The 27,609-nt window shown below is 24.1% G+C and overlaps 2 protein-coding genes across 5 annotated transcripts in view; one reads left to right on the forward strand and one right to left on the reverse strand.

Moving 5' to 3' along the window:
• Positions 1 to 6,545: 6,545 nt before the first annotated feature.
• LOC132925515 (uncharacterized) lies at positions 6,546 to 7,717 on the reverse strand (the record flags this gene model as incomplete). The annotated part of the gene is made up of 2 exons (XM_060989910.1): positions 7,613 to 7,717; positions 6,546 to 6,893 (listed from the first exon to the last, which is right to left on the reverse strand). Coding segments are annotated over exons 1-2 (453 nt in total), but the record flags the coding sequence as incomplete, so codon positions are not given.
• Positions 7,718 to 11,117: 3,400 nt separating this feature from the next.
• LOC132932184 (metabotropic glutamate receptor 2) overlaps positions 11,118 to 27,609 on the forward strand; it is a 177,882-nt gene continuing 161,390 nt past the window's right edge. For 3 of the 4 annotated variants that reach the window (XR_009662828.1, XM_060998430.1, XM_060998432.1), the window contains exons 1-2: positions 12,686 to 12,967; positions 26,766 to 27,282. Coding sequence is in view for 3 of the 4 variants with exons in the window: in XM_060998430.1 (XP_060854413.1) it covers positions 26,862 to 27,282 (421 nt within the window). In the remaining variant the exon portion in view is untranslated. Of the gene's footprint in view, positions 11,199 to 11,277; positions 11,418 to 11,688; positions 11,792 to 12,685; positions 12,968 to 26,765; positions 27,283 to 27,609 lie in introns of those variants that run through there. The other variant, XM_060998431.1, reaches the window with a different exon arrangement.

Raw genomic sequence — 27,609 nt, forward strand, 5'->3', positions numbered from 1 at the left:
CTCATTCAAAAGTATACGTTACGGTTTTTTCCATCAGGCTAGTATCGTACAGCAAATTCTGGAAAAAAAACGAAAAGTCCATCGAAATCCGTATAAAACTCGTATATCCCAAGTAGGTGACAATTTTCAATGATAAAGGTTGATAAATTAATTTTGATTTAACAGTTAATATTTATTTTTAAATATTTAAAAATTAATATTTGTAGTTCATTATTTAATAAATAATAATTTAAATTTATTTAATACGTATTAGTTAAATGATAACTATTAAACTATAAAATAATAATAACTGATTATAACTAATAAACTAATAAATATATTGAATTCAATGTACTATATACATTAAATATTTAACAATGATTAAAAATAAGTATAATATATTAATAGTTAATAGAAATTTAATAAATAATTTTAAAGTATTTAAAATATTGTATATGAATAATACTAAAAATTAATTATTCGATTAAAATTAAAATTACTATGTCTACCTATATACTTAGGCATGCGCATAGCTGTGGCGGCGCTATAAGACGGGCCATGGCCAGCCTAAAAACCTATGGCCCGCTTGCTGGGCCGTCTTGAAATCTTGATTTAACACACGTACATGTTTGAATTTGTATTTTCAAATATTATTACGTAAATAGTTTTAGAAATATATGTGTAATGCTAGGGTCTGGTTTTTAAATATAGATCCATTTCGTCGAAACTCCAATAGAATTTTGTTTCATTTTTGTAAAAAAATATTAATTCTTATTGTATTGCCATGTTAAAAATTATTATCATCATTTTAAATATTTAGTAAAATTATATACACATTCGTCAAAGTTGTTAGTTTTAATCGAGATGGAAATCATAGATAATTGCGTCTAGATATCCCATGATTGTTATTTTTCCATTTCCAAATGTAAATTAAAACATATATTTTAGGTATTAATAAACACCTTTTATAGATGTGTTATAGCCAAAAGTTTCTCTAATAGAAACAATCATATCAATTTCAAAGTCAATTAGAAAAGAATTTGGGCTAAATACTAAAAAATTTCTTACAGCAGCCATATTTTATTATTTAAAACATTCTTGAATAAGTTGCTGTACTTTTGTTCGGTAGCAATCATGGTCGTAGCGAGGGCGGGCCAGGGAGCAAGTGCCCTCCCCTTGCACTTCAAACTAAATTATATTTCTTATACCACACGTTGTAATGCAACAGAAAATTCTAAGCAGATTTTTCGAAGACTAGAAGGTTGTCATTGTTATAATTTAAATATAATATTATAAATAAATATTTAAAAAAAAATTGAGTTTTAATGATTTAAAGTTAGATACGCCACTGATTGAATGCATACTCCTTAAAATTAAATTAAATATAATTAATAATTATGTAATAAAGTCATAATAAATTACTTTTATAATAATAATTAGTAATTACCATGGTATCATTATTCCTACGACATAGCTGTACAAGTACAATGTATAAATATGAGTAAACAACTAAGGTACTGATTAAATGTCCCATCCGTAAAAATAATTCCACTTCTGCTCAGTCTTCTTAAAAATCCTTCTGTTTAAAATATCACAATTTTGTTAATATTCTACGTTCGGCGAAATGGGACGAAACTGGGTTTTCATATCATACGCACGTCGCACATTAAGTTAAACAGACATATTATAACTGTATAGGTTGTTTACAAATTATACATTTTATATTTTGTACCGTTCGCGGAAATGGTTATAATAATATGGTTATCATGGAATAAATTTAATTTTAGACATTTCTGAAAAATGACCATATATATGGGCTATGGACAATGGACCAATGGATAAATATAGAATGTAGCAATATTAGCGGCTCTAGAACACCTTTATATGATTCGCCAGTCTGAAACGTTTTCGCTACTTGCGGGTATCAATCAACAATCCATCGGTAATCGGTATAAGACATTGTAAATTAGGGAAAAGGATAGTGTATAACACCAAGTGCTCTATGTCCATCGCCGCCATTTAACTGACCGTTGTTCATACGATGTGGATTTCGGTTCGTTATTTTCATTTTTCATCGCGATATACCGTGCTGTTGTCTGCGACTATTGTGATTATTTTTTTTTTTTAATAATAAAATATTCCTGAGTGGCTGAATTGCTGACACGCGGAAAATTGTCATCAGCTTCAGGTTTGTTATAAATTTATAATATCATTTTGGGCCCGTTTCACAGCCCCGTGTTTTTCGATTTAAATCTAAGTTCGCAAGCATTCAAATTTTTGACGTCACGCATACGAACTTATACAGTATATAAATATATAAATCGAAAAACTCGCATATGATACGATACGTATGCGTCACGGCTGTAAATCGGCCGTACATGTTATATTAATAAGAATATTATAATACTTTTTATTTTTATTTTGCAATATTTCTATTGTTATTTAAGTTTCAAGACTTGTTTATAAGTCTGGTTGACGCCCGATCTTTTTTAACAATTTTAATTACCCTTTGCATATAATGTTTTCTTATTTGGTTTTGTAAAGGTACGATGCATGAAAGGGTGTTTTTTCTGACATACATTAGTATTTACTTATTAAAAAAGTATCTATTTTTCTATTTATACTATAGGAGCATTTTGTATAAGACAACTGAGCTGAATAATTGATCACTGAACTGTCTGAACTGTAATAATTTTAAAACTAAAATGATTGAATAATATTAATAAATAAAAATATGATATACATCAGAATTATATTAAAACAGTGTTAGATAAATATAAGTTAATATTAATTTACTATATTTTTGTTAAATACGTGTACTAAATATTGGTAAATCTTAAGGAATCTTAACTAAATGTTAATTTAAAATTACCACGTTTATATGCAGCAGTTAATATGCATTGAGTTAGTCCGATATAATTCTCACCTAACGGTGCATATAAACGCATTTTTAATTCGCGTTGAACTGATGTGCATTTATTATTTAATTCGATTCTTCAAATCTTTTTACTCTTTGCTCTTACTCCGGGATTAGGAAATGCATGTAAACGCTTTAATGCGAATTAATATTTTAGCGGGAATTTTAAAATGTCGAATTATAAAATAATATAATTATTATGGTCATGGAATCCAAAGTATAAAGCATGGACTAAAAAGTTCCGCATTAACTTTTAATTTTGTTCAACATCTACTAATCTTGATATTTTAGATGCATATAAACCCGCTGCCTAATACGCATTATAACTGCTGCATATGAACGTGATGAGTATTAAGTAAATAAATAATTTTGGTTCATTTAATATTTACTTATTTACTTTAATATTGATAAATGTTAAGAAATGTATCCTTCATCAATATATCAATACACAATCAACGTATATATTTTTTTATGTTTAAAAATAAATATTTGCTTAATAGTAATTAATCGATAGTTTGCTACTTGGGCATGGGCGCCCGCAGAAAATTTAGGGAGGGGCATAATGAAATCAAACACCAAAAAATACACTAAAAAAAGTTTATTCCTTGTAAACTACAAAATGTGTTAGAATTTTATGAAATCAAATACCAACCTCACACACTAAAGTAAAAATATCGATGAAATGTTTATTAATCAAAATAAAAGTTAAAATGTTCAACATTCTATTTGAATTCCAGAGGGGGGCAAATGCCCCGTCTTGCCCCCCCCAGGCGCCACACACACTCAGTAAGAAATGCAACGATGTAGGTATCAGCGTCGTATTATCGTGCCGATTGCTCAAAAGTGATGGACCACGTTTGTGTGAGTACGCGGTTTTAGAGTTTCATAACAAATTATGATAATATTACAAAGTTTTGCTATGTTATTGCACCATGTGAAAGAATCGATTTTGACGATCTCGTCGGTGTGAAAACCACACGATGCTGTCGGAAGTTTGTCGTATTCGCTCGTAAATATATTAATTTCTTATGTCTGCGGTTTGTGTATCAATCTACAGGAATCGTTAAATTCTTTTGGAAACTTAAATAATCGGTATAAATTGATAAATACAAACGTTAGTAGATGGTTTTAATTTCAATGTGTTTAATAATACATAGGACATTGTCGATTTTCGCGTAATAATATAACAGATACCTATACTTTTAGGTTTTAATCCTATAATAATATAAGTTATAACAAGCTGCTATATGCATTATGCAGTATACACGTTTATCGACTATATTATAATGTCTTTATGCAGCGAAATTCTGTTTCAGCCGATACACATACGACGCAGCTTATACGAATAATATCTCATCATAATTTAGACCGAATTTCGAATACCATCTTGCACCCCTCGTCACCCCTTATATAATCATATATAGGGTATAGGTAGGTATTATAATATATGTAATATGTATACAGCGTAAATTATTATCGTCTATAGACCGCCTCCCAGAAAACGCATCAATCATCATATCCGTTGACTGTGGTTGCGGCCCTGTCGTTGTCATATTATATAATAATAATAATTATCGTCGTTTGTCCGGTCGGCGGTGATGCGCTATACCTTGAATACATTTTTCCGATTGTCTACAAATGGTTGTGGCAGTGCCATTGCGCTTCAGTGGCCCGTGATAGATTTGTTTGCCGAGATAAACTGCCGATGAGACGTTTTCACGCGTTTAAATTACACAATATGAGAGCAACAAGAATATTATGATCTCACGTGATTAGGAAACTAAAATATTAATTTACGTCTGTATTTTGCGGTAGGTTTTAACATCATGTTTCGAAAATAAAAACGATAGCATGTTTAAAATTTTTTGGAATTACATGATTATGCTACAAATCTTACTTATATTTTGGATATCACTTATTAACTATTTTGGTAGTAATGCCTACGTCTTACATATTACAGTAGAAAAAAAAATAATAATCAATATACATAATTTATTCCATATACTAAATAGATAAGAAAATTAACAATTATTGTTTTTGGTATTAAAAATCGTAAAATTTGTTATACAATTGATATAAATTGTAATTCAAATTTTAATAAACATTATTTTGGACATTAGTTTGTGCCGTCTCCCTGTTCCAGTAAAACATGTAGTTAGGGTACACAAAAAAAATAAAAAATAGTAGTATATTAATAAATATATAATGGCTTTTAGATGCCTATTCAGTTACATATATATTCGCATAATTGGTTATATTATATTATTATAATTAGTTGAATATATTAAATTGGAAATTCAATATATTTTAATAATTATTCGTGAAATATTAGTATTTAAATTATTTATGTTTAATTAAAAAATGTTTACACTAAAAAATATTATTTTATCAAACAAGTTTTAAAAAAATGTAAGTATTTTAGATTTTGGTGATGTTGTTTTTCATTCACCAATCTCTTTTTGAAGTAGTAATAGTCATATAATAGTTTTATAAGCAGTGTAGTGATTGAAAATTTAACACAGATGTGTGACATTGAGATTTTTAAAAATATTTTCATTCTTCATCAATTATAACTATATTTATATTTTATTTTTAAAAATATTTATTTTGGTAATTAAAAAAAAAAGAAATGAAGTTTCGAAAGATCTCATTCTAAAAAATAATAATTGACCGTATTGATGAACCTTACAATTGTGATATCACAAAAAATAAGACAATTGTATAGTATTTTGCATGGACTTCATACATTAATCAAATTGTCCATTGTATTTTTGTACAAGCTAAAATAAAATAATATTATTATATAAATAACATACATGTATTGAATATCAAATACGAACAAAATGTCTAAAAATTGAATACATATATTTTTTTTAAAAATCTTATAACTAATTATAAAACATTAATTAATAATAAAAAAAATACATAAAACACATCTTTGTTAAGATTAAAGGTGTTATTTGTATTAATAAAATATCCTTTTACTTGATTCTTTATAAATTAAAGTCTAATATATAAAGTACCTAATATTTGTATTGGTTTTTTTATACGAGCGTTATTGAAAATAAGAATATAAATGCCACTAGTATTTGGAAATAAGTAAAATTATTATTGCTTTCGACAGTTGACATCCACGGAAAAAGAATGCAAAAATAATCAAAATCTTCAGATTGTCACAAAACTTTTATAATTATAATAGAAAAAAAAAAATCATGTGTACTTAAATTTACAGTTTGCTTATTTATTAATAATATATAAGCGTTTAATTTTCATTAATAAATAGCTTTATAAAATATAATGTTATATGCAGAAAATTCTCTAAATTAAATATAATATGTAGGTTATAACTTAATGACTACATAGATGATTATTAATTGAATAATAAAATACCATATTAATGATAAGAATATCGCCCAAAACTAAGAAAAACATATTAAGGAATATTTCTAAAAATCTAATGATAATTTAAAAAAAATATATATATATTAAATATATACTTATTACTTATATAAGTATATATTTAATATATATTTTAAGGTCTTTAAAAAAACTCATCAAAACTTATGAAAATGTAGAAATTATTTGTTATTTGTTAGCTATAATAATAGTAATTACTATTTTAGTATTTTAAGAATAAATAAATAAATATTAAGGGTTGTATAAAGGATACGATATTTTTAGGTTCAAGGTTTTTTATCAAAATTAGAATTTTGCCAATGTTTCCTGTGTGAATTTGAACAGTACACATATGAATAGGAACTGTAGAAATAATGGGAAAATTCCAATTTTGAGTACTGGTCCAACCATCGTCGCAGTTACATGACTTGTTAATCTCGTCCATCTTGCCATGGTGACATCGAATGTTAGATTGATACAAGGTATTAGTTTTTTTATTTTTACATTTTTTGTCTTCTGTTTCATTAAGTATACAATCAATATCGGTTATTGATATCGTATCGGTTAATGATGTGCAATTATTGCTATAAGGATCATACACCTTAAATAAAATAAAAATAACCATAAGTTATTTACTTTATAAATATATTGATTGCATGTTATTGATATGCTATATGTATATTTTTTTCAATCGGTCTATTTTATATTGCCTTGAAAACTTGACCATTAGCAAATTTTTCTAATTTATCATATTATACATATTTATACTGTTAACAAGCTGCACAAATCTTTTATTCAGTGTTAAAACTAGGTATTTGTTAGTTGGATTAGGTAAAAATATATCAGTATAGATAAAATAATAATAATAATAACAATATATTTTATTTAATCAAATATATTAGTCCGGACACCAGTTAAGACTTTATGGTTCTAAATTGATCTATTGGCATCTTCAGTAGTTACAGGACTGGTCATAACATTGAATGTAATACTTAATGAAATAGTAAAAATAGATTATTATTTTTATTGTTTTTTATAGTTCAACTAATTATATAAATAATAATCGTAAATCGAAGTACCTTATTTAATTTTATTGTTCATCAGTTGATATGATAAATTGATTATGTATAAATTGGTTTATTTAGAACTCTTTAGTTAATAATGGTTAGGAATTATTGTTTATAAGTTTGGAATATAAATATCATGTTTATATTAACCATTTTGAAATTTTTATCTTTTATTAAGAAAGAATATAAAATGTATTTTGTTGATATTTATTAATAATGTATTTTAAGGTATAATTATTTTTAATGTAATTACTATGTTTGATGAATTTTCCTTGTTTGATATTCCATTGCATATTGGAATAGATACACATTGTCTTTTAATAGTGTCAAAAAAACTCCTGGAACCTTGATATTTCATGTGGCAATTTACTGGCGCGCATAAATCTAATGGATCTTCATCTGGGGATTCGCATAATGTATAATTGCTTACAAAAGTTAGCATATCTAAAACGTATATTGATTTAAACATGTATATATTAAAAATAATTTTTGTACAATAGTGAATAGATTAATTATTTTTCTAAGTAATATATTATATTTATTTTTCTAAGATATCTATCATTATTAATTATAAGCTTAAAAATATACAAATATATATAAATATATATATTTAGGCTATATAAATATTTAAATTTTAATATATACATATAGTATATAAACAAAATAATGTACAAGATTTATTTAATAAACAGCTGATAGTAAATAATAATAGATTTATAGTTTATAGTTTTAGATTCTGAATGGAGCGATAAATGTATTGGTTTTATAATGGTGTATTTTTTTTTTATTTCTTTGGAAACATTTTGAGCATTTAAGACTAATAATTTTTCAATTTTCAGCTTTGAAAATGGCTTTTAGTGAATTATAAATTTATAAAAATACATAACAAGAAATAGATGGTAATTGAATATGAAATAATGTAATAATAATTATTATATAATATATACAATTTGTTTTAGGTAAAAATTACTTAAACCTACCGTATTATTATTAAAATTACTAATAGGAGTATAAATATATAATAAAATATTCTTTTAAATTATGATAAATCATATTCGTTCGGAAAAGTTTTTGTTTGTAATGATTATATATCATTGAATGAAAATTTAACACATTTATTACTGTGACTTATTCAGTGTTGAAGCAAGGTTTTTGCTTTAAGGGTTTGATAATTTGTTATAAAAGGACTACTAACTAAGATTCTTCATTAGTTTGCTAGTTTGCTATGCTAATGCCATATGTATATAACATAACAGTTAATTCTTTTGTAAGACGTTCAAAGAACACTAAAAACATTTTCAATTTTTATGAAATTTCAGAAAGTGCTGAACCTGAATTCTCCACGAACCCCCCACTCCGTGTAACCATTGATATGCTACTGAGTACACTCGACATCTACTATACAGCAGAGCAAATTTCTTGGTATTGTTCTTTTTAATATTAATAATATAAAGTTTTATGCATAGAACTACAATTAAATTAATATCAAACTTATCCTCTAAACTAAAAATATATTTAAATATACTTGATTAATTCAGTTATTAAAATTTAGTTTATATTAGTTAAAATCTAGTCTGATATAAATAAATAAATTCTGAACACTTACTTGTTTGTAACGAAATAATATCTTCTATTTTTTTAGTTGTATCGAATGGTATAATTTGTATATATCTCGATATTTTCGTTTGATTTTTGTATATGGTTATGTCTACATTACATTCACCTTTGCGGTTATACGGGTACTGAAAAAAAATAACAATCATATTTTAAATTGATTAAATGATAGTGGAAATTAACTAAAATGAAATTATTTATACTTGGACCGCACTTTTTTTTCTATCTGACAAGTAATAACACACGAATACAATTAATATTGTATATAAAACTACCTAATTTGTTAATTTAACAACAAATCGTTAAATATTATTATGGGATCGTATGTAAGCATCGGATTTCATTTTTATTAGATAAACCAAAAAATATACAGAAAGCATATTTTTTGAATAATGTAAGTATTATGTATAGTATAGTATAGTATAGTATTAAACATACTATAAAAAAAATTAACAACAAAAAGTAAAATGTTGTTTTTAAATACGATTAAAAAATGTCATTTATTAAATCTATATAATTTTAAACTCAATAATATTTTTAAAATCCTATTGATAAAATGTATAGCGTAAAAAAAATATGCTGGATAAACGTTTTACACGGACATATTGAATATTTTTATGTGGGGTTTTTTTTTTGAAAACCCTTTTTGAAGGGACTACAATTTTTTATACGATACATCTATAGATTTGCAACTGAATACATTTTGTATTTCAAAAAGATTAATTTTGGAGTGAAAATAGAAAAACAGCAAAAACTGCTAACAAAAATAAGAATACACATATGTTTTAACAACTCCTCGACCATTGTCTGGTAAACCAATTTCCACTAAAAATTATTTTTCGAATGCAATGATGTATCATTGTTTTATAATTCAAAGACATCTATATTAGTGACTCATCCAATATACTTATATTTCTTAACATTTTTGCGTTGAGTCAAGCTCAATTTACCGGTAAATGTTAAGATTTTATCTAGAAGTGGTTATTTTCTTAAATTAAGAAATAAAAATTTCGTGTTCAAATTTAAATCTAAAAATTTGAATTACCTCTTAAGACTATTTTAAGTTTCTAATAAGTAATAATCATACATTTTATTAATAAATGATACTTCTAAATTTATTTAAAGTGATACTATCTATTGTTTACTTACGGCATTGGGATAAATGAGTGTATAGTTATCTTTACTGGCTCCTTCCAACTGTTTTTGCGATCCATCAAATTGCAAATGCTGGTAATGTTTATATAATATTAAAACAATATTATAAATTATTATATAATTATTATTTTATCATTATTAATTTATGCGTTATGCCATTAAAATAATTAAACACATTTATTATGTAATAGCTTATAATAAAAAAAAACCATAAATCCTTTCTATAACATAATTTTTAAAAATTAAATGAAAAATGCTATTTTAGAATATAATAATATGAATTTTTTTTACTCAATAATCTTAAATATTTTAAATTAATAATCCTGCATTTTCACGATATTATTGAATAGTTTTTTGTTTTTAAAATTTTACTTTTTTGTGGATATATTATGGTTTTATATTTTAACTTTTCTTTATTTTATAACATTCTTTTTTAAATATTTTTGAAGTACAATTTTAGAAACCATTTATGTTATTAATGAAGTATAATTGTTAAAAGTTGCTAACCAGTAATTTATGTACATTTTTAAGTTTATAAAAGTATGTAAAGTAGAAGGCATGTTATTTCGGGGTTTTATTCGTTGGTGCAGAAATATTTGACTTAAAAATTATATTAAATTAATAACAAGTTACATGGTACACAATATATTCGATATTGTTTATGCAAGTAGTATGTAGACGATGGGATTTAAAAAGTAAATGTGTAACTAGGAATGCAATTTTTAGATTATATTTTTATTTTAGATACTTGATGGAAAAGTATAAGTTTTTGTGATTTAATGATCATAGGTCTTTAAGATAATTTACACCAAAGTGTAATCCCTAGATGGTTCATTCCTCAATGGCTTTACATTTTGTTAATGTATTAAATAAGAAAAGATGGGGTCTTTTAGTTTGTGTCCCGTGGTTTTAGTTTATGTAACGGCAACTATGTCAACTATGTGCTAAATTATATTTTTATTATTATATATTACATTTATATTAATATAGATAATACTAGCTCTTGTGAATTATGTCTTGGTGGTGACTAATGGTTCATTGTCAGATCACAGTGAAAATGAATTTAATAAGTAATAAAGAAATAAAAAATACTGACTTTATATTAGATTTAAAATATTTATTTCAGTTCTTTTGTTTTATTTTTGGAAGGCCAAAGAAGATATTTCACGAAACATTGGTACGAATACACATCATGCACTTGTTTCAAATTATGTATTTGAGAGGAATTTTATTATATTTAGTAGATGGACAGGTGTGTCAAAAATGTTGACTCAAAATACAAATACAAGGTGAGAAAATTGGAATTGTATAATTTAATGTATTTGTAAATATTAATACGATTTGTTTCAACTTAATTTAATATAATATAACGATTTAACTTTTACTTAATCGGTGTACGTTATAAGAAATTAATTATTAATTACATCACAATCTTTGTCATAACTCGTAAAAAGTTGTTCACAGCATTTTATCATCTTGATGGACACCACAACTGGAATATCACCATCATTTATTAAGGTTACATCTATGGTTATATTTAATATTACATTTTGTTTACAGTAGAAACTATAACTGAAATACGAAAATACTTACAAAGCATTAAAACTTCATCAAACCAGTTTACAGGATAATTTCCATAATCCTAAAAAAGTCGGTTTCTAAGGTAAGAAAAATATTGTTTATTTAAGTATTATTTTAACATTCTTGAAAACATAAAATGTACTATAATTAACTGCAGTTAATTGTATTAATTTAAGGAGCATAATATTATTATTTATTATTAATAATCGACCTGATACATGAGTGATTATTTTTTTAACGTATTGACTAAAACTTACTTGTAAATAAATATTTTTGGTCAAATAATTTGCACGACATACAGTAAACGCTATTAGTGTAGCATAAATCTTAAAAATGTGCATATCACAACATTTGTTATACATTTTTTTAAAGATTTATTGTGATTCAATATTACAATATTCAATATTACTGAATGTTAAATGTAGATAGTAAGAACACTAATAAGCAGCTATTGAATTATCGCTATGGTAGCTATTCAATACTATTTTGAAGTGCAAATAAATATCATTAAATTATTTTATTAATTATATATATTAAGCACTTTAATAATATCTATTAATTGTTCACTTTTAATGAAAAAAATAAAAAAATAATCTTAACTATATTATAATAATAAAATTATGTCATGATTATTCAAATTTATATCCATTATAAAGTAAACTAAATAAAAATTATTAGAAGAAAGAAAAAAGAAAAAATATTTAAAATCTAAATGTATATTAAAGTTGTTTTTTTAATTAATAATGAAATCAAAATCCAACAAAATAACATTTTAACATTAAAACATAAAAATTATATAGTTCTGAATGTTTTAGAATAAATAAAATTATTTACTTGTTCTAAAAATTGATTGAAGAAATAGAAACATATTTTGAGGCACCTGTGGATTTTATAGATAGCATGCGCCAACAGAACTGCGCCTTTCCCTCTACTCCAACCCTTTTCTCTTTAGTAGTGCTCTGGGTGTTGGTGCCACGAATTTTTCAGTCGTTGCATGCAGTCACGTCTCTACGGGGGTCCGACCGTAAATCAAAATATTCGTTCGTTAGACAAATAGTTTTCGATACGATTTAAACGGAAAACATATATAATACTTATGTCGAATATTAATTTTTTTTTTTTATTAATTTGTAGTGAAACGAACGTATTATTAGTTCTGAATGTAATCAAATTGTGTAATGTTACATCTTGTTAAATTTATAATAGATACCAAAATATCTTATATGAAAAGATTTCAAAAATAAACTTTCATATTTAGGTAAGAAATTAGTTAAAATTAATAATTTAAAGTATAGTTAAGATATATTAACTTAGTATTTATACACTTTCCTGAAATTAATATTAAATTAAGTCTATGGAAATCACATAATATATTCTTATATACTGTGAATCATACCATTAGTTCTGCCAACTCGGTAACTACATTATTATTAGCGTTATTTATATTAAAAACAGCAATCAAATGATATTGTAGGTTTATTATATTGCTCAAAAAGATATGTTTATACAATTTAAAATAATCTATCAACATTTTGTTTTCTACGTTAAATTTATTCGAAATTTCAATCAATTTTATTTATGTTACCTTATTTGTAATTGATTACTACTTATTATTTAAACATTACGGTTGATAATACATTTTTTTTCATTGATCTACTTGTAAAATTTAAGGAAGTGTAATGTGTTATATTTTTTATATAGTGTAGATATCTAATAGTTTTTGAATATGTACTTTATCGTTAGGTTATTGTCAAATTCAGTTTATTTTTATTGTGTTGTTTTTATATTTATAATATAATATATAACTGTGAGTAAGTTTTCTACAACCGATTATTTTAATTAATTTATAATTAATTGATTTCGTTTAATGAAGTGATGTGAGAAATTTAATTTTTTTTAAGGGGGTTTTTTATCTCTATTAATTTCATAATTTATTTGACTAGTTATTTTAATACAATGTGTTGTTTATTAATTTCTTTAACTTCGTGAAACTTTATAATTGTTAGTACTTTTTTCATTTTTTTTTTTTAAGTACACGTAAATGTATGAAGTCAATTGATTTACGTTTATTATTTTAGGTTATAGTTTTTATGAATAATTTATAATATATAATGATGTAATGTATATTTTAACATTATATTTTTAAGATAAAACTAAAAAACTTATTAGGATTTTTACGGTAATACAAATACTTAATAAAATAATTTTATAACTGTTGTTCAACGGAGGACTAAAAAAATGCAAATCATAATTTGTTAAAAATATTATATAATAAAATATATTACTAATAGGTACTAGTAAAAGATTAATGACTAATTTTTATTATCTTTATAAAGCTTCATAATTTTAAAACTATTGTCATATTTAAATCACATTTTAACATTATATATTTATGTCAACGATAGTAAAATTTAAATAACATTATTAAATGCATATAGAGCTCAAATTAGAAACTTAATAATATGGGCCCGGAGCAATATACTTTTAGGGACCTCCTGACCTTTAATATTTGTTAAATGTAATTTAAAAAGTATAGTGAACATTAAAATAATATAGTTGAATTAGTGAACAGAATTTTTATTTATTGAATATAAATTAATTTTTAATATTTGTTTAATATTTAAATATAATTATTAACTATTTATAGATAGTTATCATAATGTCAATACAAATGAAAAATATTAATTAATGTTTACTGATATACATCATGTAAACGTCTAACTAAAGTAATAATATTATAAAATTGCACAGTGCCACTTTAATATTTAATCATCAAAAAGGGTTCAGGGCTAAATAATATGGGGTCTTGGGCCCTAGCCCCCTAAGTTAGGCTCTGAGTGCATAGCACTATGCAGTTGTATATATTATGTACACATTGTACACACTATATAACATGGTCACTCAAAGCTTGAAAAATTATAAAAATGATTTTAGATGAATATTATTATATAGGTTTATGAAAAATATTATGATTACAAATATTTCAATTGTTAAAGGTTTTTTATGTTGGTTTATATTTTGAATAATATATAGCATATTAGTAATTAATGTGGTTCATTTTAATTTTCAACTAAAAGAATATTGTTTATTAAAAGTATAGTTTCATTCTAATATAATATAATGTTACTAACATAAGCTTTTTTCCCTAATAAATCTTAATACACTTTTTGTGCAGATTACGAAGTTTATCATGTTTGCATTTATCCCAAAGGTCTACTTATGATGTTAACGAAACCACTTTGTTCATAATTTAAGTATTTATTGCAAATGAAAATATTTATTGGGTTATAATGGCTTTTTTTGAGAAATATTTACAATATTTGATGGATAGATTTTGTAAAATGTTTAAACAGATATCACGATAATAGACTACCCCTCCCTTCTTATGACATTTTTAGTTTCGTTAGCGACACGTTATATCAACACAAGCAGAGTTGCAAACAAAGTGTGGTGTTGGACATAATATGCGTATGACTGGCTTTATTTGGCTGTCAGCTTCACCACCACATGTTAGTGTGTGAGGACTTTAACACGAGAAAACGGTGAAAATGTTATGGTACAAGGGTGAGATGATTTATAAAAAAATTGTTTAATTCTTTGTGACGGGAGTAGTGAAATAATGGATAGTCTATAAGCTAGGTGCATTAAAAACAAAATATGCTCAGTGTATTTTTTTGTGTCTACTTACAATTTAATGTTTTTAGAAATAGAATTATGGTTTTATTTAATAAGTTAACTAAAAATAAACTTTTAACATACCTTGTTGAAATAGATGATATTATTTAGTTTTACTTTACATTTAAAGTTTATTCTCATTTAATGGACAATGTAATGTCAATACGTACCATAGTTTAATTAGGTATTGTAATTTTTAGACTTTTATTTTAAATATTATAATAATTATTGTCAATATTGATAAACATATTTTACTTGTTAATATTTTAGAAAATAAATTATTTAAAGAGTATTATATTTTTTATGATAAACTTTGTTTATATCATTCACGTTAGTCACAGGAAATTAACATTAATTCCAAACTATTATAGGTATATGATGGAGTAAGACATATAGTGTAAAATATAATAATATAGTATCAAAAATAAAATATTATATTTTAGTGATTTAAAATTGTATGTAAAAAACTATAAGCGAATAAAAATGTATTTACTCGGAAAAATTCTAAAATAAGTTTTGTTACTTAACAAAATACAATTTAGTTTATTTTCACATGAAATGTTTCTATGTAATTAACTGCTTAAAAATTATTTTAGTCCATCGGAAAGTGCGTTTATTGTTACAATGATATCGCTAATATATATCCCTAGATATTCATATCATATTACCAAACGCATAAGATCGAAGCTCGATTACAAATTTATCGTGTACCTTCTTATCAACATATATTTTATATGCTATTTGAAAGTTATTAAGTAATAATTAGAGTATTATAAAATAAAGATAGAAGGAGTACCGCACGACGAACGTTAATACAATTCAATAAAATTACTATAGTTAAATTCGATAATAAACATGATAATGACACATCATGACAAATATACATTACACCTATATTTTGCATTCATTAATTTGTCATGCTGGAGAATAACGATAACATCCGATGAATTAAGATATTAACAACATCATTTTTTTAAAGGCACATATCGTAAATAATGTTGCTCTCTGATAATATACACATCGTAAACATATAGAGTAACAAAGAATATATTATATTTTTTAAATGAAACTAATGCAAGTTCAATTCACCTATCATTGAGAACTCCTATATTAAATTAAAAAAAAAAAAAAATATTTCTTATTAAATAATGATAATAACGTTCCTTTACTTGACTGAAATGATAAATTACAAATGTATTTATTTACTTTTTATTTTGTATATTTATTTTTAAATATATTTAATGTAACACTTCGTTGTATTATTATGCAAATATATTATAACATGACAATAGTTTATACATACCTATATATAAATAAAGATATGTTGTATAAGATGTAAGTCTAAAATATTTTTATCATTTATTTATTACACGTAAAACTGCTTTTTTATCTGACATTATTCAGGAATAATTTATATTTTACCTTTTGCTAAGTCATCTAACTATAATTGTAGTTTTCCTATAAATATTAGGTGTAATTCAAACGCGCAATCGAAGGCTGAACACATTTCAGATCAGATATCAAGTGAAAAATCACATACTGAGAATACTACTCTTAAAATCCTATACTAATAGTCTTTTTTCTATGAGAACGAAACAAAAAAAAAATGTTATTTATACTCGTTTATCAGCGAAGATGAACCTTCATGACAGCACTCAATGCAATCGATTTTACTCAAACTGCTTTTTTTTTATTTATTTTTTACTTCAAAAATATTATTTCCGTAAACAAACCTTGTGGGTTAATCGATTCTCAATTTATCATTTGTATCAAAAAGAGATAGTTTCTCAATTAGAGGACTTAAATTATATAAAAAATTGCATACAAAACATAGAAACAATAAAATAAATGTGTGATCGAGTAATTTAATATTACGTATGTTATGATTTGGATTATTTTAAATGTTACAAAATTATTTTTAAAGATTAGTGTGTTTCTCTTCATAATGTTTTTATACGTATATTATTATTTTTAAATTAAAATATAAGTTTACTACAATAATTTTAAATATTTTTAATATATAATATAGGTATATAAATATAAACAATACAATTTTGGTGTTAAATAAATTTAACTATAAACTAAATAACAATGTATTTGAATGAATAATAAACTTAATGATGAAGTAACGCAATATTGAATATAATTAGTAATACCTAATAAATGTTTGAAACTTGAAAACTGAAACATGATCCATATATTTGAAGGACATCGTTGACATAATTGAAAATATTTAGATATATATATATATTTGAATATATTCAAGAGATTGCTTAGACCATTTAATTTCCTTTTTAATCACCACTAAAACTGACGTGTTTTCGATATACTACAAAACACTGCCTACTACTAGTTCCCATAAATATGGTCTGGTTGTCTAATAGTGTTGCTTTGTTGCTTACATTTGTCAGATTTCCAAAATAAGAATTAATTAATTCTTGATATTATAATTTTTAGTTTAATATCAAAAAAAGTTGTAATAACTTACATATTGTATATATTTTTACTAAAACCATACTAAAATAAATTGAAAAGGTTTAAACAACATATTAAGAGGATGCCATACTAGCATTTGTTGTCTTCGCCTTACATACATATAACATAGAAAATTTGCGTTCAGCGAAATTAATTTTATGCTGTTAGCTTCAAGCTTCAATATTAGAGTCAATTTACCTATTATCAAATTTAAGATAATAATATATTATCAAAGGAATCTCGTAGGTTTTTTATTGATATTTCAATTTTTAAGTGAGTTATAGTTATGTAAGATATTAAAATTTGAATTCCGAGTAACGCTCTTAAAAATTAAAATATCAATAAAACCCTACGAGATGCCCTATCTTGAGTAAAAATGTGTAATAATCTCTTTAATGTTATAAAATTATATTTTTATTTAAAATATATGTAATTAAAGATTATTTTGATCGGATGTTATGAAAGAAGTAGTTAGGTAATATATTTAAATCTGTTTAAATATGCATAGGTTCTAAATAAACAATTGAGTATAAACGACTTATATATTTTTATAGGTATACATGCGTTGTACATACATTATAGACAATTAAACTATACTTAGTGAATATTTGTAATAGAGTATGTAATAATACTTCAAATCCAAATAAAATAAATCTACGTGATTCAATGATGATATGATCTCTGAATATAGTTATTAATATAGTTACGTATTATAGGAGTTAAAAATATAATATTTGGTATAAAAACTATTATAAATGTGTATGTTTAAAGTGTTAAGCTAGATACTTATTATTAATAAGTTGAGTAAACATCATACATTTTATTTTTAATTTGATTGTTTTGGCATATGATTACAAACCGTTGTAAATAGAAACTTTATTTTTTAAATTTCAATGAATATAATACATATCAGCTGTTTAATTACTTAGAGATATTTCGTTTTAATTTGTAATTATTGTTTTTTTTTTAAATTGAATCATCATGTACTGTGCAACTTGTTCAGAGATATGTTTTTAATGTTATTTGAGATATATTTGTATGTACTATATCGCGTACAACTTTTTTATTATACATTAAAATCGACCTTGGTTGATGAAAGTTTTAATGCATTCTCAATATCATATAAGTTATTATCACATAGTCATCAGATAGTCATCAGCGTCATAAAATTTTAGTTAAAAATGTATGAAAATCCATACTTCAAGTGCGTATTAAGGGTTGCTATAGATGATGTCATATTATTATTATTATTATTATTAACAAGTATGGGATAGTATGTCGTCATTGAACAAGACATGTACAATAAATTAATATGACATCCATTGCTTGGAAACATATTATACATCTAAGGTATTATAAGACTATTATTATAATTTATGATAGATAGTCAAACGACTAGGAATTCCTTTATTAATGCTGCTACCCTTTATTTTCTTCCTTTCTATATTTTCTTACAAAACCTTCAATAAACGTGCTTCTTTGCGCTTCTTGAAGAATGACTTTATTAATAATACATGCTGATATTTTTTATACTTGATTACGTATGCCCAAATAAGTTTACATTATTCTTGGTGATAAAAGTAGAAATAAATAGACTTTTTAGCATTTCAAATTTGTTAACACGGTGGTGTTGAAACGTGGTTATTTCATGGATGCCGAAAGGCAATACGTATGGTTGTTAAAATGTGTTTTTTTGCTTCTATTTATGTTTTGGAACATTTACGTACCTATCCACTAGCATGGGTAGTACTTTGTAATCGGATGTGTGAAACTTTATTTTCTGAAACATTCGATGGGTTCTAATGTTTTAGCTGTTCTGTCATTCGAGTAACGTTCGTATTTGAGAACGCAATGAATAGAGACGAAGAATTGAGTTAGATGGATCAATGTAAGGTAGAAAAATATAGACATATATAATATATACAGTTCAACATATATATATATATATATATATATATATATATAGTTTATTAATATGTTTTTGTACTTAAAAATATTTGGTGTAATGTACAAGGAAATCGATTCTAGAACCATTAACTGCATTTGTTACACAGTGTACAATGTTTTGAATATATGTATAATGTATGTAATTTTGATAGAAAATTTTAAAATAATTTAAAATTTTCAAACTAGAGTTAAAGTAGAATTAATTATGGGTATAATAATTTTGTTTAAAAGAGCAGAGGAAAAAATAACAGAAAATTATAAAAGTTTTTAATTTAGTTAAGCAATCCATCAATTAATTTGATTTTCTCACTATATGAGTTTTATTAAACATGTTAACACTCTGGTGCATTAAGTACTTGTGTATTTGTGTTTTGACAAATTATCGAGGCATATTAAAATAAAATTAATACGTTTTTCTTAGTTCATGAAAAATATTATTTTTTTGTTGTATGGAATATATAGTGTTGTTTATATATTATGAAGTTTTTAAAATTTTAAATGTTCATAGTTAAAGTGCTTCATTAAAGAAAAAAACTCTACTTCGGTCTAAAAATAATAAAGCATTTTCATTAAGATAAGCAAACAACAGACTATTAGTTTCTACAAACGACATTAGAAAATACTGTTGATTAACTACTCGATTACAGACGTAAGGCTAAATTCGTTTATTACATGTATTTTGTTTTTGGTTGTATAAACGAGATAATATACTTTTAGAATTTGGAAAGTTTTGCTAAATTAAATGTTTAGATAATAAAATTAATTTATTATAGACAATTTGTTACTTTCCCTCAACTTAATATGCAAACTTCTAGCTCCCTTTTCAGAAACTAATAATCTATTAATTTATTTTTATTAAGTTTATCAGATTTATTTTATAAAATGTAAATATACTTATATAATGTAAAATGTAAATAATAAATTATGAACAACGATAACCATACTGATGTGTGTAATAATAACAATAAAAAGCATATTATGTTTAAACATGGTAATATTAAAATATTATTCATATCTACAAATATAATTAGTGTATAACATTCAAAAATGTTGACCAAAGTTGAACATTGTTGTATTACATCAATGGTTTTGTTGTAATTAGTAGATTAAGGGTGAAGTTAACATAAAACATTAATTATATACAATGTACGTAAATCCCATACTATATTTTGTAGAAAGTGAATTCCAAATTATAACATGAAAAATGTACTCATTTTTCATAAGTCGTTTAAAGTTGAGGATTATAAATGTTTAAAGTAACAGGATATAACAATGCACTAATGTCTTATTTTTCATCCATATCAGCACATATTTTTACACATTTTATAACCATTGTATTTTGATGTATAATTATGTTTTTTCTATATTTAATTGATTTTATAAGTTATAATGATTTTGATAAACTATTAATAACTTTTTATAAGCAATAATAGCTATGATTTTCAAAACATTTTTCGATGCTGATGAGTACTCATTTTAAGTAACATATTTTATATTACCAAATATTTAGTACAATATCAACTCAAAATTCGTAAACGATATATATAAATTGTATACATTAACTAATGACGGAATTAAATGTGATTTAGCGAAGTTTTTATTCACATATGTTGTTATATTATTTAAAGATAAAAATGGTTTATATGCTACGCATACAGTGATAATAAATTTGTGTCACTGAGTTAATGTACTAAGAAAAATACCGTAAGTGTTGATAATATTTCCAAATCAAATATGGATGAATGGAGTAACCGAAAAATGAGTTAAGCCCACGGGATCATAAGTAACAAAATACCTATGTTGAAAATGTATTTTACGTGGACGCAAAAACTCACAAAATAAAAGTACACGCACACACACATATATATATATATACACACCTATATATGTATATAAAATGATAACTCACAAAGGAAATTTTCTTCTCGAGTAGACTACATTCAATCACTAAACAGGCCTAATGTAAAATTGATTTTTCGTTAATGTTCGCCAAAAATTAAAATTATTCTACATGGATATTTATATTTCATGTGATAAATATAATTCTAATTTTTATAAGGCTAGGATTTGTATGCAATAAAAAATTGTAAAATATGCAAAACTATGAATTTAAATTGTTATAAGATAAACACAAAAATATAGTTACAATGAAAATACGTGTGTTACATTCTACGACCACATATTTTTTTAAATGTTCGAATATAAATGATCGGCGATTGGATCGTAATATTGATATTGACCTACATGTTTTTATTAATTGTGTTTATCTTTTTCCGTCAAACTATTCAATCTTTTATCGCATATCTATATTGTACTATAGGATTGTATTTAAAAAAATAAAATTTATGCTTGACAAAAAACCAAGTTTTATACTTTAATCAGCAAGCTAGAATTAAATACGAAATATATACTATACAACATGCATTTTCGCATTTTCATAATCGAAGTATGCATTAATATTCATTTTATTCAATACATGCAATGATATGCATTTTATCTAAAACATGCAAAAACATGCAAAATAAAAAAACCACCATTTATTTCATCATGAGGTGATTCGTGGACATTACTGACAAAATCAATAATTAAAAGTCGCAAAAAAAAAAAACATGCTATTGCATATAAATCCTAGCTTTGTTTATAACTAATAGTTAGTTACATTTTAAAATAAAATATCCCTGTTGAGGAAATAATTAGTTACTGGAGTATAAAGTGTCTTTATTTATTAAAAATCAAAACATTTCTAACATTATAACAGTTTTAAGTTTTTTAAATATTTAAAACAAATTTTGGTCAGTTTAAAACAAAATAGGGATTGTACTTTTTAATAACGTGTAGTGTTATTTATTATCGTAAATACAATTGTGTAGCTTTGGAGATATTGTATTTTTTTGATACTAAAAAAAAATATTTTTAAAACAAAATAAATATAAGATGTTTTAAGCATTTTAAAGTTTACGTAGGTGCCCCTCTAACTAAAATACTTGGTCATTTAAATTAAAAGATTTATTCGAAAATATTAAAAAAAATAGAGTTTAAACATTTTAAATTGTTTCTTCGAATTGAAATTAGATAAAGTTATACATTTAAAAAATATTTTTTTAAATTTATTCCAATTATTTTCATAATACCTAATTTAAATAAGTTAATCAAATGTTATGAGATAGGTGCCTATAATAGATCTCAAAAAATAACATCAATTATGATTTATTATTATACACAAGAAAGTTTTCGGTTAAAAAAAATAAATTTTAATATCTTAAAAATTAATATTTAACTCAAATCATGTTTAAATGTATAAATGTATTCGTGATTAGCTTAAACAAGCTTTTGTAAAAATAATTGTAGTATATTTAATTATAGTTGTAGGGTGTGTATTTATAAGTGAAATCATTAAATTCCTTACTGTCATTTTCTACCTATGCAATTTTAAATGATCGTATCTTGGGAAAATTTTGATTTCATGACATTTAAATATTAGATTCCATGCAGTTGTAGGCTTAAACGATTTTTAAAATATATTGTAGCCAGTGTATTTTTCACTCATGTATAAAGCAATAAGCTATGTATGAGATTAAACAATAATACATATATTTGTGTTATCGTGTTAAAATATTTTATTTACAATTTATAGTTTTTAATTTTTAACCTTGCAGTTAATTTTATAATTAACATTAATTATTAGTTGTATATTAAATTATAATGAATGTAATTATCAATAATTACGGATTGATAATTAACTTACACATGTTTGTTATTTTTTAATATATTTATGCACTGAAATTTATTATAAATATTCCAAGAAAAATAATATATGTTACATTAGGTTTTCTATTTAAATAGTATATAACCTTTTATGCATTGTAATGAAATATAGTTCAAAGGTTTTAAGAAACTCTTTTTTCATGTGTTCATGTGATACGAAGGTCCTTTTGTACTATGACTGAGGTAAGGTTTCTTTTTGTTTCAACATGTTACAAGTATTTTCGAGGTTTATATTTTATCACTTATTTTTGGTAGGAGGAGCCTTTCAACAATGTTAAGTCTTTTTTTTACTGTGTCGGTAGTTTTCCTAGAACATTATTAAAAACTATATATAATATAATGCATTTTTATGTTTCTTATTTTTGTTTTATAGTATTTTAATACAACATTTAATATTTCGATTGTCCAACCGACGTATACAAGGTAAATTGAATATGAAATAGCTGTAAAGATACAGTGGTAGTGGCGCATTATTTATTTTAGTTTAAGCTTGAAAATTATTATATCTTAAGAACGTAGTACACAATTTTGTTCATTCAAAAATTGTTGAGATTTTGTTTATTGTCCTTGTTTAAATGTATATAATCTTCTTTTTTTACATAAAAGATTTTTCAGAGTTAAATGTCTTATATAATGTAAAAAAAATAACCTTTTCGAAATGTATATGCAGAGACTGTATTGAAATATGTTAGTAAGTGTTAAGTATGATAAATACTGTATGAAGTATGTTTTTATTTTCGAATCAATAGATATGTATTTTAGTTTTTAACATAGCGTTCTACATTAATAATTAAAAATTGAAATATAAATGAATGATGACATTAAACTATCATAATATTATACCTAATAAACATTCGATTGGATTAATATATTTATAGTTACCTAATTAAAATTATGTTTTACGAAGTTTTTAACATTTTAATTAAATATTTTATTTTTTGTTAAGCTATTTTAAAATTTCTAACCATAATTTATGTTGATTAAAAATGAAAATGACATAAATTAATGTTCTTAGATATTCAACGAAGGTCAATTGAAAATTACTAAAATTGAATAGTTTAATTATTAATGGGTTTTATAAAATGTCTCTATAAAGTACAGTTACAAGTAGACAGATTTATTGTAACAAATTCAGAAACAAATAAATTGCGTTGGTATTGGTATTTTGATTATTGCCATAAAATAAAATATCACTTATTTTTCAGTTATTGAATTTTATTTTTATGGTATTGATGACATTTTTATTTCAATTGTAAATAATCGTTTGACCTGAAATCTTTGTTCATTCTTTCCGGTAATATTTAACCTGATATTTAATTAAATTAAATAAACATATAAGATATAACACATGTATGCTCTTTTTTAAATGGTTTTTACGTGTTTTCTTTAGAAAGTAACCCAAAATGAATATGGTTTTGGTCGATTAATCGTGATTGATTTTACGAGGCTATTTATTATACTATTAAGTATAGTTCTTTATTTTTGTATTCGTTAAATATTCATATATGTTTTTAAAAATATAGACACTAATTATTTAAAAATATTCAATGTAATATAATTATTTATGAGTTTCAAGATTATTATTTTAAGCTACGTTATTTTGGTAATCAGTGTTTGATTTTACATTTTGTATAATATTATGAATGTTTTATAAAATTCATCGTTTCTTTGTTTAAATCTTAATGTAATATATTTTGTCATTGATCTTTAAATTACTGAATAAAATATATTTGAATTTAATTAGTATACGCAAGCTAGACGAGTGGCTTGAATAAAAGATGAATAAATATTAAATAGTATTATTAATAGTTTAAACTTAATAACAATAGTTTAATCAATTTTGTTATCCCTATTTTTATTTAAAACTAATTTTCATTTAGAAACATTATTTTTCTTCAAATCAATTCAATATTTTTTTTATTCTACCAATCTTAATTTCAGATTTAAATTTTAAATAAAATAAAAATATTCTTGTTAAAAAAAGTACAAATATTATTTTTGTTGTAATTTTAAAGTGAAATTACACAAATTTAATGCAATTTTTAATTTTTTTATGTTACATGGATATATTTTTAATTATTATATTTGTATGTGTGTTTATTAGGTAAATTACACTGAATAAATAGTACTTTATATTATATTATTTTAAAATTATAAAACATTGTAGTCTAATAATTTTTAATAGATTTATTTAATTAATTTAGATAATATTACTAAAAAAATATGGATTCATATAATGTTTAGTACAAAGGTACATTTTCAATTTTTTCCACGCTTAATTTTATTACATAGAATTTGCGTTAAACATGACAAGTTGGAAAAAACAATAAATACATAATTTCAATAATTAACTAGATTGTAAAAATAAAACCAATATAGTTTTAGCTAAAAGTAACTTCAGTGATTTTTTTGTTAATTTAATAATATGTCTTGATTTTATGAAAATTTGAAAAGTATTTTGTGTTTAAAAATGGATATAATTTTAAATTCGAATGGCTAAGGGTTGACTTTGTAACACTAAGTTTCTCATAAGCTGTTCTTAATAAATCTAAAAATTCATAAATACGTATGCACCGTGCATATTTTTTTTTATAGACTTTTAAGTTAAAATTTTAAAATTGGATGTTTTAAAATAAAAAATGAATTTAGTATTGTGCTGTAATTTAAAAATATTATACTAGGGACTATACGTTACTACTTATTTCATTTATACGTACATTTACTACAAACAATGCAGTTTTCAAAATATTTAGATTTATTTTAAGTTATTTATATCATAGATCTATTTAAATATTTTTCGGTTTGTAGATGTTAACTTATAAGCTATTAATCGCTATAGTTATGTATTATCTGACATAATATTATAATATTAATTATTATTTAATATATGTAATTTGATTATGACTAAAATTAGTTCTTAACTTACCATGTATATATATTATATATATATTATACTATAATAAAATATCCTTAGAGATATAGGGCAAGCGGTCTCTGTTTAGAATAGTTTTTGGGATGAAATGATTTATAATTGAATTCAAATTTAAAATACCCATTACAGTAATCTACTGAATGACAACGAGGTCCATTGTTATTTGTTATATAGAAAATCGACTTTCCCAATTTTTTTTGCTTTTTAGGTTTTATACAATACGTTTTACGATTTTTAATGTAATGTCCACTGTTATGTTTAGATTAGCTGGCCGATTGGATTCGCCAATGGGTACCTGAGTTTTGAGACACTATATATTGTGGATATTGGATCGGGTTCATTTCATTTAAAACTCAAAATGGCTGTCGTATTTAATACAGCCATAATTGTAATTGTGCTGTGGTCTCCGTTTGCGGTGTGTTTCAATCACACAGGATGGCTTCGGCGAATGTCTCAGACGCCATTTCCGGAAGTGCGTATGCGTCATATGCGGCATTCCGGACTTTCTACGGAACAGTTTGTATGGCCCATGAAAAAAGAGGCCGTGGTCGAGGGCGATTTGCTCCTCGGTGGATTGATGATGGTCCATTCTCGTGAGGATACCCAGTTCACTTGCGGTCCGATTATGGCTCAGGGTGGTATACAGACCGTAGAGACGATGCTCTATACCTTGGATCAAATCAATAAACAGTGGACCAAGTTTAAAATCGGAGCGCTCATATTGGACGACTGTGATAAGGATACGTATGGATTGGAAATGGCTATAGACTTCATAAAAGGTCAGTTTTGAACGTATCATTATAATGTCGATTTCATAATAGTTTATTTTGTTCTTATAATAATAATTGTAAGTGTTATGTTTCTGTTGTAGTCTAAAGCTAGAGATATTAGTTGTGTCACGATTGTGTATCTTTTATCGACTTTTTACAGCCATTAGTTGCTTAGAGTGTAACATGAATTTAAACTTATTGAAAATACTCCATATAGAGTAAGGTTTTTTTTATTGTCCATTGCAGACATGGGTACAGTAAATATTTTTTTTAAATTGAGCGTCTTCTCAAATCACTAAAGTATTATGACTATTCGGGGCGTGCGATAAATTGTCA

The sequence above is a fragment of the Rhopalosiphum padi genome, chromosome 1, assembly GCF_020882245.1.
Source record: "Rhopalosiphum padi isolate XX-2018 chromosome 1, ASM2088224v1, whole genome shotgun sequence".
Classification (NCBI taxonomy): Eukaryota; Metazoa; Arthropoda; class Insecta; order Hemiptera; family Aphididae; genus Rhopalosiphum; species Rhopalosiphum padi.